The sequence below is a fragment of the Tamandua tetradactyla genome, chromosome 5, assembly GCF_023851605.1.
Source record: "Tamandua tetradactyla isolate mTamTet1 chromosome 5, mTamTet1.pri, whole genome shotgun sequence".
In the NCBI taxonomy this organism is placed as follows: domain Eukaryota; kingdom Metazoa; phylum Chordata; class Mammalia; order Pilosa; family Myrmecophagidae; genus Tamandua; species Tamandua tetradactyla.
This window is the reverse complement of record NC_135331.1, coordinates 33,272,038-33,283,938: the sequence shown is the minus strand read 5'-3', so window position 1 is coordinate 33,283,938 and position 11,901 is coordinate 33,272,038. Positions and strand designations below refer to the sequence as shown.

The following is an 11,901-nucleotide window of genomic DNA, read 5'->3' as shown; positions in this document are numbered from 1 at the left end:
CAGCCAGCGGGCAGAGGAGCCCGTCCCAACCCCGTCCCAACTCCCTGCAACCCCCCTGCCCATGACCTTGGTCAACGCCCTTTCCTTCCAGCCTCAGTTTCCCCACCTTGGTGCCTCCCGCAGCACCAGCGCTGTGAAATTCTCCGCGGGGGACCCGGCGCCTGGTCTCGCCCTCACCTCGCTCCCCTTCTGGGTGTCAGTTTCCTGCTCTGAGCTCGTGGCGGGTGGAGGCGGCTAAGGGGTAGGAAGGATGGGCTCCACCCCCAGCCCACCTCCATCCTGGTCTTGGTGGCTGCGGACTTGGGGTGGGGGGGCGCAAGTGGTCTGAGGGAGACACCGGGGGAAGGGGAGAAGGAGCCCCTGCTTGGGGCTTGGGGCGGCCGCACAGGGGCTGGCGGCGAGAAGGGGCGGGCGTGGTGGGGGGTGGGGAGCGCGGAGGGGGCGGGCGGCGGGCGGGGGAGGCGGGGAGCGCAGCCGGCGCGGCACTGAGCGAGCGAGTCAGCGAGCAGAAGAGGCGGCGAGAGCCGGAGCGGCGGGCCGGGCGGTCAGGAGCGCGGAGCGCGCGGGGCTCCAAGGAAAGGGCGCAGCGCGCAGCGGTCGGAGCGGGGAGGCCGGTGCGGCGCCGCCCCCAGCCGGTGAACCCGACGAGGGAGGGGCGGCCATGCACCGGCGGCCCGGGGCACGGAGGCGCTAGGCCCCCGGGGAAGGCGCTCCCCCCACCCCCACCCCCATCCCCCTACCCCCACCCCCCGGCTTGCCGCCGCCGCCGGGTCCCCTCCGCAGCCGCGCGCCCCGCCCGCTCCAGCCGCCCCCGGGGCCGCCGCCGGCCCATGCACCCCGGCCTCAAAGTTTGCGGCGGGCGGGCGGGCGCGGAGCCTCCAAGATGCCGTTCCACCCGGTGACGGCGGCGTTGATGTACCGGGGCATCTACACCGTGCCCAACCTGCTATCGGAGCAGCGCCCGGTGGACATCCCTGAGGACGAGCTAGAGGGTGAGTGCCCCGCGGGGACCCCCGCCCGCCGGCCCTCCTACCTGTGCGCCCAGGTGAAGCGCGGATAGGGGTGCAGGGGGTGGCGGCGGCGTTGGCCTCAGGTGCCGGCTGCCAGGTAGGTGGGCGCTCCGGCCAGCTGCCGCGCGTGGAGCGGGATCTTGCCCGCACCCCCTGGGCGCCGCGGAGTGGGGCGCAGAGGCGGAGGGGCGGTGCAACCCCTGCCCGCGCGTGCCCCCCAGCGCTGCGGAAACTTGCCGGGCCCCGCAGCAGGGTCACGGGGCCGCGCAGCCCGCGGTGACGGTGCGGCAGCGCGGCGGACCGGGATGCGGGGGGTGCGGGTGGGAGGGGGCTCGGAGCTGCGCCCCCCGCCCCCAGCGCCAACCCGCCCAGAGCACCCGCAGCCTGATCCCCTCCGCGGCGTCCGCCCGCGGCTCTGCGCTCGCTCGCATTGACATTCCGCTCGTGTCGCTTTAGAAATCCAATCTGCTCGGGCAGCCCGGGAAGGGGAGAGGGCGACCGTCCGGCTCTTGCCCGCTGCGGGGCCACCGCCCCCGCCCCCCCAGCCCCTTCCCTGCAGCCCTGCGGGGACCCCCAGCCCTGAGCGCCGGGAAGGCAACCGGGGAGGCGGTGGCGACAACAAGTGGCCGGATGGGGCGGCTCAGTCGCGATAGCCAAGGCTGGAAGGGAAAGGCAGAGGCCAGAGCCCAGACCCTCCACGTCCCAACCCCTGCCCCTCTCTGGTGAATGGGGAACCTCCAGCCGTGGGCTAAAAGGGATTAGAGCAGAGGGCAGGGGCTGGAGTCCCTGACCAGAGGTGTCCTGGGAAGCAGGGAGACCCCTGGGTCCTGCCGACCTCTTCACATGCTGGGCTAGGGGTGGGGGTGGGTGGATGGTGCTGAGGTTTCTTCTCCCCCCACGCTACCTGGGCCCCCATATGGAGTGGATTGGGGGGTTCTGGGCTGATGGGAGTACCAGCCTCTGCTTGTCTGTTATTGGGGGAGGGGCTGGGATCTCCTCTGGGTACTTTTGGGTCGGGTGGGGGGGGGTGGTCTCTGAAATCCTGGAGGGTTTATCAGGGCCATTGTGGGGCATGTAGCTGAGACACCAGCACAGTCACGGTTGATGATGGGAGCCCAAGCAGATGGCGTGGAGGGAGGTCCTCCCTCGTCCCTGAGCCAGATTGGGGGTAGAAATTAGGGGAATCGGAGTGAGTGGGAGAGACCCTAAAGTGGGAGAAAGTGGCTTCCCTTCTACTGCACCACAGGCCAGTAGCCACCTGCTCTTCATAAAGCCCTCTCCCCAAACCCCTAGATGCCTGGAGAGCCGTGGAGAAGGCTCTGATGCAGGCAGGAAGGGTGGATGGCGCCCCTGACCTGGCCTTGCCACTCACCCACAAAGCCCAGACCCCTGCCCTGTCTGGACTGAAGCCCAGCCTTTGAGGTCCTGGGAAAAGGAGGGGCTATGGTGGGGGGCAAGAGGGCAGGGCATGGAGCCATAGGCCATCTTTCCCCCCACCTTTGTCCCCTTCCATCCCAGTCACCTCCCCACAAACCTGCCAGTTTCTCCCTCCATAGACTCTTGGGCCAGGGGCAGTACGGCTCTATGCCCCTCTGTGCCCTGGGTAGATACCATCTCCTCCCAGCCCCTTGCTTCCAGCTACCCCTACCATATCCCTGGCACCCCTGATCTAGGCCTTGTTGGGTCCCTCTTGTCCCCATCCCGCAGCTGGGGTGCAGACCCCAAGAAAAGGGAGAAGCTGCAAGGAGGCTGGAATGCAGGGGTGACCGGGGCACAGGACAGGCCATGCTGGGGAGAGGAGGCCGCCTGGTGAAAATACTGGCAGGAGCCCAGTGGCGTTAGTCACCAGCCAACCCCAACGCACTCCCTGCTCCTCTCCTGTCCCCTTCTCCCGAGACCTGGGGCGCAGAGGGGCCCTGGCGCCGGGGGCATCTGAAGGGCAGTTTCCTCTTGGGGGCAGGCAGGTGGGGTTTGTGAGGCAGACAGATGTCTGGAGTCTCCCGGCTCGCCTGGTCCCCAGGCCACTACAGATGACGGCAAGGAGTCCTCCCCGCCCTGACTCCCTTCTTGGCTGTGAATGTCCCAAGGGCCCCTCCCAGGAGAATGGGCTTCTGCAGGCCCCAAGCCCCTTGCTGTGGTCCTCGGGTAATAAGGCTGGGTAGAGAGGGTAACCGGCCCTGGCACAGTTCCCTGTGAGGACCTTTCTCCTCCACGTCCCAGTGATTCTTTAGGGCTCCTGCCCCAGGGAAGACCTAGGTGTTTTGGTAGGACATCCATAGATGGGGGAACCGGGCCACATGTGCCAAGAAGAAGCAGCTTGGGATGAAATGGTGCAGACAGAAATACAAGGGGCAACTAACCCAAGCAAGTGCGATAAAGACCAGGAAGGGAGGTGGGGAATGGGGGTGGGGGTCTTAAGATGAAGGCTTCCCAGCCAGGCAGTGCTGGGTTCAAGACTTCACAGCACAGACTCACAGAGTGACCTTGGGTAATCACTTGCCTCCCTGAGCCTCGGTTTCCCTATCTGAAAAGGGGGGGGAGGGGGTTGGCATTGCCCCTCCCCAGAGTTGGTGACAGGATGGGTGGAAGTGCTGAGCATGGAACCTGGCCCACGGTGGGGGCTCGGGGACACAGACTGCAGGGGAGGTTGGGGAAGAGGTGCCTGCAGAGGTAGGGACCGGCCAAGGCCCAGGAGGCTGGGACGGAGGGTGTGTGGGAGGCTGGGAGGGAAGGTCAGGCTGGGTGCAAAGGACCTTGAAGGTCGAATGGAAGCACTTGGGGACCTGTGGCCCTGGAAAGTGTGAATGGCCATTGGCAGGGTAGGGACATGGCAGGCACAGCTGGCCTGGGGCCTGCCTGTCCTCTACACCCCCAGCATAGCCGGGTCACACCCTCTCCCCAACATGTGCACACAGCAGAGACCCTCAGGGGCTTCAGGGCGGGGGAAAGACTCCGCTGAGTGTGGTCCCAGTGGCATCAATGGACTTGGAAGGTATGGGGGCGGCTGCAAGCCAGAGAGGTGGGGGAAAGACACAGACAGACAGGCAGCCAGCCAGCTACCAGGGCAGGACTCTGGGGCGGGCACTTGGCCTGCTCAGTCTGACAGTGGAACTTGGGTTGAGAGTGGCCAAACAGGAGCCTTCCAGACAGGGTGACGGGGTGGGAGGGAAGCCCCTTTCCTCTAGTCCCAGCACTTCCAGCAGCCACCTCTGTGCGGGCCATGCACCCAATGAGGTCTGGGGCGGGGGGCACGGGGCCAGTGCCGCCGAGAGCGGCAGCCGCTGCAGAGGACAGGAGCTTGCCTTCGGCCGGTACCTCCCCTCTCTGGTCAGGTAGGGGTTTGGGGGTGTCAGGCTAGATTTGGCAGGTGGGGGTTGCAGCAGCCTGGATACCCCAGTGTCCCCGCCAGTCTGCTCCCAGGCTGATGGGGCATGGAGAGTGAGGCTTTCAGGGAAATGTACCCAGGGGCGATGTGCCAATGGCACAGTGACAGTGGGGTCGTGACGCCCACCTCCTCTCAGGCAGTTCCATCCTCCAGAGTCTGGGCTTCGGCCGTGGGCAGGAGCCACGTCCTCATTTCACAGATGAGGCATCCGAGGTTGGAAAAGGGCAGAGCCAGCAACCCACCCCAGGCCTCCTGGTCCCAACTCCAGCCCCGAGCGCCAACCAGGACGGGCTGGCATCCCGTGTTCACGCAGTCCTCTCTCCTTCCGGTTCTGCCATCTGGGACATCGTGATTTACAGCGTCCTGCTCTGAGTCAGGCCTGCTTTATTTTCTTCGTTTTTCAATCCAGCGGCCCCATTGTATAGGTGATGAGCAAACACCGGCCCAAGGACACCGAGCCAGGATGGAGGGGAGCTGGGATTTGAACCTGGGTCTCTGCGACTTAGAGCAGGTGCCTCCTTGCCTGAGAAGATGCCCCCGTGAACTCGGCTTCCGTGGGCGGGCAGGAGTCAGCTGGGGGTGGGTGCCACGGAGCAGTGGTTGCAGGGACGATCGGAAGGGGGAGGTAACAGCCTGGGGATTGGGGCGGTTAGCTGGGCCTGAGATGCGGCTGTGGGACCCACAGGGCTGCCTTGGAGCCTGTCACCTGCCCATATTCCCTCCACTGTCTCCGGCTTCCCTTGGGCCCAGTGCATTTCCTCAGGGCCTCTGGAAAGGGGTCAGGGGCTTTTGGTGAAGAAGCCTTGGGTTTTGGGAGTTGGATCTGGCTCCTTCGTCAGGTTGGCAAAGATAGCTTGGCCCATAGCTCCTGGCAGGGAAGGGAGCCAGCTCCCACTGCACTTTGGGTCCAGGACTCTGCCCACCCAACCCTAAACGGGCCTCTACAGAGGAGGAAACTGAGGACCCAGAGAGATTGGGTGCCTGACCTTGAGTCCCACTTCCCCAAACCATCCCCTGCCCTAGAGTCTGAGGGTGGTTCCCTCACCCCCAACCTTGGCTTGATTTTCCTCTCCTATCCCATGGGATAGAGGAGTGGGGTCCTTGGGGGCAGGACAAGGGAAGAGGTAGCCTCCTAAGCCTCTCCTCAGGCTTTTTGTTTGTTTGGGGGAGCCGGGGGGATGGAAACTAATGTGTATCCTTCCTAGGATTGTCAACTAAGAATAAATGGGCTCTGAGGGATGACCTCACAGACACATGCATGAACTCTTTTCAGCCCCTTTTTGCGTGTGCTCCGGATGGGTGGGGCTGCCAAGTCATTCATTCGTCCATGCATGTAATCATTCATTCAGCAAATGTTTGTGCCTGAATGATGGGCACTGTTCCAGGTGACAGGGTCAGCCATAAACAAGATGGACATGGTCCCGGTGTAGTCAGTGTAAGGATGGGGTTCTGGACACCCAAAGTAGGCAGAGCAAATCTGGCTGGTCCAGGCCATGGTCAAGGCTTGTGGCTGGGGGGAAGCAGTGGCAATAGCGTCAGCTAGAAAGCTATGTATAGTGGGCACAAAGATTGCAGGGCCAGTGCCTCTGTCTGTACGCAGAGACTCCCAGATAAATGGATCCCTTCAGCAGCTTCCGTGCTGTCAGGCCTCTGCTCACACACCTCTGCTGATGGAGAGCTCACTACCTCCTTGGTGGATCAGGAAAGCTCTCGGTGGGGGTTGGCCTGGAGTTCTCAGAGTCCAGGGTTTGCAGAAACCCTTGACTGGCTCAGGTTTCCCAGCCCAGTCATAGCCCAGATTCTCAGGCCTCACCTGGGACGGGAACAGGGGTGGGAGAAAGGTTCAGAGTCAGAGCAACTGGGGGGACCCAGGCAGCTCACATGCAGAGGAGCGGCTTGGGATTGGGATTTGGGCAGCAGGGAGCTTCCAGAGGCTCTGATTGGAGGCCTTGGTCAGGCCCCTCACCGGCACCACTCTTTGCTGGGGAGGGCATGTGTGGCACCCCCGAGAAGGGAAATGCTTTTCAGAACCCTGCTGGGGCTGAGTATTCATTAAGCATTGGCAGACCCAAGAATCAGAGGTAGAGCAAAGGTCAGAGGTGAGAGGATGGTTATTCCCCAGTTTTCTGCAGCCTTGATAAACAAAGCCCTTGTCATGCCCACTTTATTGTGGGTAAAACTGAGGCAGGCATTAGGTTGCTTGCTCCATCCAGGCTCCCGGCCCAGGGCCTGAGTTGCCTCAGGGTCTCAGGCAATTCCCCAGCTCCAACCTGGCCTGCACCACGTGGGACCCCATCACCTGCCTCTGGGTTTCCCCAAACCTCGAGCTCCAGGAGGCAGTCTCTGCCAAGCTGTCAGCCTGTTAGCTTGAAGTGGCTGTCGCCTCGCGTGGCCGGTGCTAACAAGCTGAGCCCGGGGGAGGGGGAGGAAGCGCAGTGGGGTTGGGGCGGGGAGGGGGGAGCGTTGGCGGGAGGTTGGGGGTGAGCAGGGAAGACTCCCGGCAGCTCACGGCCAGGGCCGGAAAAGCCCCGGTGTTGTCCCTGATACAGCGGGACCCATGGCACCCGCCACACAGGGTCGCTGTGAGCAGGCCCGGAGACCCTAAGAGCACGTCTGTCACTGGCCCAGGGCGGGGGACACAGGAGAATCCAGCCTGCAGCACTGTGGCTGGAGTTTGGGGCTGCCCACAGTCGTCCTTGGCCAGAGTCGCCAGGCTCGGGGCTGGATACTCAATATCGTGCTGTGCTCGGGCAGGGGGCTCGGGGATCCCGGGGGTCTGGGAAGGGGGTGTTGGGGACTGGCATGAGGTCCCAGCCCGCTCTGCTCCCCCCACAGAGATCCGCGAGGCCTTCAAGGTGTTTGACCGCGACGGCAACGGTTTCATCTCCAAGCAGGAGCTGGGCACGGCCATGCGCTCCCTGGGCTACATGCCCAACGAGGTGGAGCTGGAGGTCATCATCCAGCGGCTGGACATGGATGGTGAGCCAGGCTAGCGCCATCCCTGCCTCAGTTTCCTCACCCGACACCTGGGGCCTAAGCCATAGGGTATGAGCCTCTTATGCCGGCTGTGCCCACCCGTGGACTCTTGCTCCCCCAGCTCTGAGCCGGCCCCGAGGCCACCCCAGGCCTGGTCCCATTTCTGAGCCTGAAGAATAGACGCTCGAGAGGGTGTGACTGCCCCAGCCTCTCCCAGGGGCCAGACACACTGCCCCTCCCACTCTTTATTCTGAGAAACCGTTAAAGTACAGGAAAGTAGAAAGAAGACTGTAATACCCCAATTCCCACCACTCCAAATGAAACTATCGTAGTTGTAATTGCCTCCTGGCATTTTATTAAGGAAAAATTCCTAAGAACCAGTCTTGTCAGGCTCCCTCCCCTTCCTCCCACCCGCAATCTCCCTCCACCCCTCCCACCTCTGCAGCCAGAGGTGGCAATCTGGGCAGATGTTCTTGCCACTTCAGCTCCGTTCCCTGCTTGTGTCATGGGGCAGCTTCAGGCCCTACACCCACCCCAGGGGGACAGCACGGTGCAGAAAGCCCTGGAGAGTTCTGGGTGAAATGTGTGAGTCCCGCTCCAGGCTCACTTGCTGTGCTCCACCTCCAGCCTCCCAGGTGGGGCCCTCATCACACTTGGTGGCTTCAAGGTTAGCCCAGAGCTTGGCACAGATCTGGAAATTGTTGACGCAAAGCTCAGGGGATGGGACCTGCCTGAGGTCCTAAAGTGGGCTAAGGGTAGCCAGGCCTCCGTCCTGGCTCGCTGGGCCCCAGATGTCCACTCCAGCCCAGATGCAGTCTGACCTGCTTATTATCCTGTGCCTGCTCTAGGCGATGGCCAAGTGGACTTTGAGGAGTTTGTGACCCTCCTGGGACCTAAGCTCTCCACCTCCGGGATCCCAGAGAAGTTCCACGGCACCGACTTTGACACCGTCTTCTGGAAGGTATGCCTTGGCTGGCTCTACGCAGGGCTGAGCAGCTGTGGAGGGCTGTTCTAGGGACAGCAGATGGCCAGGCCCACACTGCAAGGGGGGACGACCACTCCAGGCCTTTGTCCGCTGGACATCCATCTTGCCTCCCAGAGGGTCAAGGACTCTTTTTTTTTGGTACTTGAGAAATCTTCACACACATATAGTCATGCATGGTGTACAATATATAGCTAACAATATTCATCACCATGATCATTTTTAGAACATTTGCATCACTCCAGAAGCAAAAAAAAAAACACAAATTCACACATCCCATTCCTCTTACCCCTGCCTCTCATTGACCACCAGTGTTTCAGCCTATCCAATTTTGGGGTCAGGGACCCTTGGGGGGAATGCAACCAATGGGTCCCAGACCTCTTAGATCTAGAGGCCTGTCGCTTGGGTTGTGTGGGTGGGGGGTGTGACTGTGGCACGGGCCAGAGCAGCATGTCTCCCCCCCACCAAGTGTGACATGCAGAAGCTGACGGTGGACGAGCTGAAGCGGCTGCTCTACGACACCTTCTGTGAGCACCTGTCTATGAAGGACATTGAGAACATCATCATGACGGAGGAGGAGAGCCACCTGGGCACGGCCGAGGAGTGCCCTGTGGACGTGGAGAGTGAGTGACCAGCCCCCAGGGCCCCACAGCCATGGATGGGGGCGCTCAGCTACCTGAGTGGGGCATGGGCTGGGGATGCCTTGCTAGCTCCAAGCCTCAGGGTCCCCACATGCCTACCAGGTCTGTGCGAAGTGCAGGCGGCTCACCAAAGTGAGTCCATTGGTTTGCTGATCCTTCTGTCTCTCCCACTCCCTGGTGCTCCCCGGCGGCCACAGCCTGCTCCAACCAACAGATCCGCCAGACGTGTGTGCGCAAGAGCCTCATCTGCGCCTTCGCCATCGCCTTCATCATCAGCGTCATGCTCATCGCAGCCAACCAGGTGCTGCGCAGCGGCATGAAATAGGTGCCGCTGGGGGCGGCCATCTGGCGCATGTGGGGGTGCTCAGGGCCCACCCCATGCCCACTGCCGCCTGCAGCCCCTTCACCCCCAGACGGCTCCCTGGGCCTCTATAGGCGTGGACTCTTGGGGCCTGGGTGCCTGGTGACCACCTGCCCACGGGCCTTGCATGGAGCAGTGGCCTGGCTGTGGAGGGCGGCTCTGAGGACAGCCTCCAGCCCCCGGCCCTGCCTGCATCCCTCCCCTCCCCATGCCCCCACCTGGCCTGTATGTAGCACTAACTCTTCCCGCTGTCCAGGGGATCCTGAGAAAGTAAGGAGGAATTTGCCCAGTCACTGTGGTCCCTTGGTTGGGCAGGGGCTCCTGCCAGGGGCTACACAGCTAACCTCGACCCTAATCCCTGAGGTTTGCTCAGGGATGGGGGCACGGTAGGGGGGGATATGAGGCTGGGATCGCCTCTGACCATCCTTAGCCCCGAATCCAGCTCTCCACCTCCTCCTCACACTGGGTTGGGGCAGAGCCAGCCCATTTTACAGATGAGGAGTCCAGAGATTTGGCCTCAGTTCCCCCTTCAACAGGGATTTTTAAGAAGGGTAGAAGGTCGTGGAGGATGGGGCATCCAAGGTGGCCTTGTAGTCACCCACCTTCGGGGCCCCCACCCCCACCAGAGGTCCAGGGACCTGAGGACTACACCCCCCAACTACCCTCTAGCACAGGACCTAGACTGTAGTGCAGTTGAGGACCGAAGCAGACCAGAGGCTTGGAGACTCCAAGAAGTCTGAGAGGCCTGTGGGATCTGCCCACAAGCCTGCAGGCTACTCCAAGGCCGAAGCCATGGGAGTGCCCCCATGCTGCCCCTAGGCAGCTTGGACAAGCTTCCTGAGCAGGGCTTGTCCTCCTGGGTTCCCCTACTTGTCCATACCCTCAAAACTGAGGGTCCAGCTCATGTCTCTGCCCCAGTCATGCTGTCCCACATGCTTGAGCACCAGCCCAGTACTGGCGGAGATGGGGGTCTAGTTCTGCCAAGGATGGGACAGCAGATGGAGTCCTGGAGCACCTCTGCCTGGACCTGGAGCCATTGTTAGCTGGACCTCTCCCAGCCCCCGAGGGAGAAGGGCAGCAAACAGGGATTGGTCTGGAGAGCATCTCATCATCCCACCCTGCCGGCCTCCTTGGGGCTAGAAAATGTAGCTCAGAGGGTGGGGCCAGGGAAGTGCAGCCAGAGCTGTGGGAGCGGACAGACTGTCTTTATGAACACTCAGAAGTTTATGGAGTGCTTCATGTACATCTGAAGGCTTCCCATAAAGGAGGGAGAGCAGAGGAGATGAGAGTAGAGCTGTCTGGTGCAGAGTTGGGACTGAGGTGGGGGACCCTGGGCCTCTGTAAGGCTAGGCCAAGGCCCACAGTTTCAGAGGCTCCACAGGGCACGACTTCCCCATTACAATCCTTGTCTTCATTATGACCGATGAGATAGCTGATGACCAGGGATCAGGCAGGGACGAGGGGCTCAGCCCCACTGGGCACTGGGCTGCAGGGGCCACCCCTCGGATGGGGGTGCCCGTAGAGATGGGGGTAGCTCCTGGATGGGTGGCCAGCCCACAGGGTACTGGAATACGGCAGTTCTCACGGGTTCGGCCCTAGAGAGGAAGACAGAAAAGGGCAGAGAATTAGTGGGACACAGTCCAGGCCCGGGCTGGGGTGAGCCCCCACCACCCCAGCTCACCCCCTCCCTGCCCCACTATGGGGAGGGTCAGCAGCCTGCATGACTTTTCTGGAAGGCAGAGCCTCGAAAAAACACAGACCCTTTGAGCCAGCAACCTCACCTCTAGGAAATGGGCCCCAAGGAAAGAGCTGGGAGTGTGGTCAGAGATTTAGCTACAAGAATGGCAGCAAAAATATGGAAATAACCTAAGTAGCCACCTGTGGGGGATTGATTAAATACATTATGCACGTCCACAGCAGAGAATGCTATGCAGCCTGCATAAAAATTATGCCAGACTTATATGCACTGACAAGGACAGATGTCATGACATACTATGTGAGTAGGGAGAAAAAGCAGCTTATAAAATAATGTATATAGCATGATACTATTTTTGTTTAAAGATATATAACATATATAAATGCATAAAAAAAACCCTGGAAGACACAGCAAAATGTTAACAGTGGTTCTATCTGAGTGCAACAATGGGTGATTTTCTACTTCTTTATACTTTTCGAAAGTTTTACAAGCACGCAAGCCTTTGGAATCAGAAAAAAAAAATTAAGTCTAAACAATTTTTTTTAAAGCCTCATTTCTCATGCCACTCTCTTCTCACTGAAGGTCCATCTTCCCCACAGCAAGCTCCCTGGGGACTCAGTGCCTATCAGAAGCCCCCACCCTTGGTCAGGCATCCTCTGTGTCCAGCCCGGGGACACCCTGTCACAAGGGACCGACTGAGGCCCAGTGCATTACAGGGGCAGGTCAGGCCCCTAAGGGCTGCAGGAGCCCCTCAGACCATGGAGCACGTAGAACCTGGAGTTCCACTGAGAAGTTCATCTGTCTCCTCCGCTGGACTGGCGCTTCCAGGGCAGTTGGGGGCCCAGAGTCG

At 61.2% G+C, this 11,901-nt stretch overlaps 2 protein-coding genes across 5 annotated transcripts in view; one reads left to right on the top strand and one right to left on the bottom strand.

Moving 5' to 3' along the window:
• Positions 1-883: 883 nt before the first annotated feature.
• Positions 884-11,592, top strand: CABP7 (calcium binding protein 7). The gene is made up of 5 exons (XM_077160612.1): positions 884-992; positions 7,231-7,374; positions 8,220-8,332; positions 8,823-8,976; positions 9,192-11,592. The coding sequence occupies exons 1-5, from the start codon at positions 884-886 to the stop codon at positions 9,317-9,319; spliced, it is 648 nt and encodes a 215-aa protein (XP_077016727.1). The 3' UTR covers positions 9,320-11,592.
• The window catches only part of ZMAT5 (zinc finger matrin-type 5), a 29,596-nt gene continuing 28,251 nt past the window's right edge, over positions 10,557-11,901 (bottom strand). For all 4 annotated transcript variants that reach the window (XM_077160616.1, XM_077160614.1, XM_077160613.1 and 1 more), the window contains exon 6: positions 10,557-10,950. In XM_077160616.1, coding sequence (XP_077016731.1) covers positions 10,821-10,950 — 130 coding nt within the window. In that variant the 3' untranslated portion in view covers positions 10,557-10,820. The remainder of the gene's footprint in view (positions 10,951-11,901) is intronic.

Bases quoted from the DNA above. Each gene is read 5' to 3' on its own strand.
- CABP7 (XM_077160612.1), top strand. From the start codon at position 884: ATGCCGTTCCACCCGGTGACGGCGGCGTTGATGTACCGGGGCATCTAC. The intron at 7,375-8,219 runs GTGAGCCAGGCT...TGCCTGCTCTAG, and splicing joins CCAGCGGCTGGACATGGATG to GCGATGGCCAAGTGGACTTT. The intron at 8,333-8,822 runs GTATGCCTTGGC...CCCCCCACCAAG, and splicing joins TTGACACCGTCTTCTGGAAG to TGTGACATGCAGAAGCTGAC.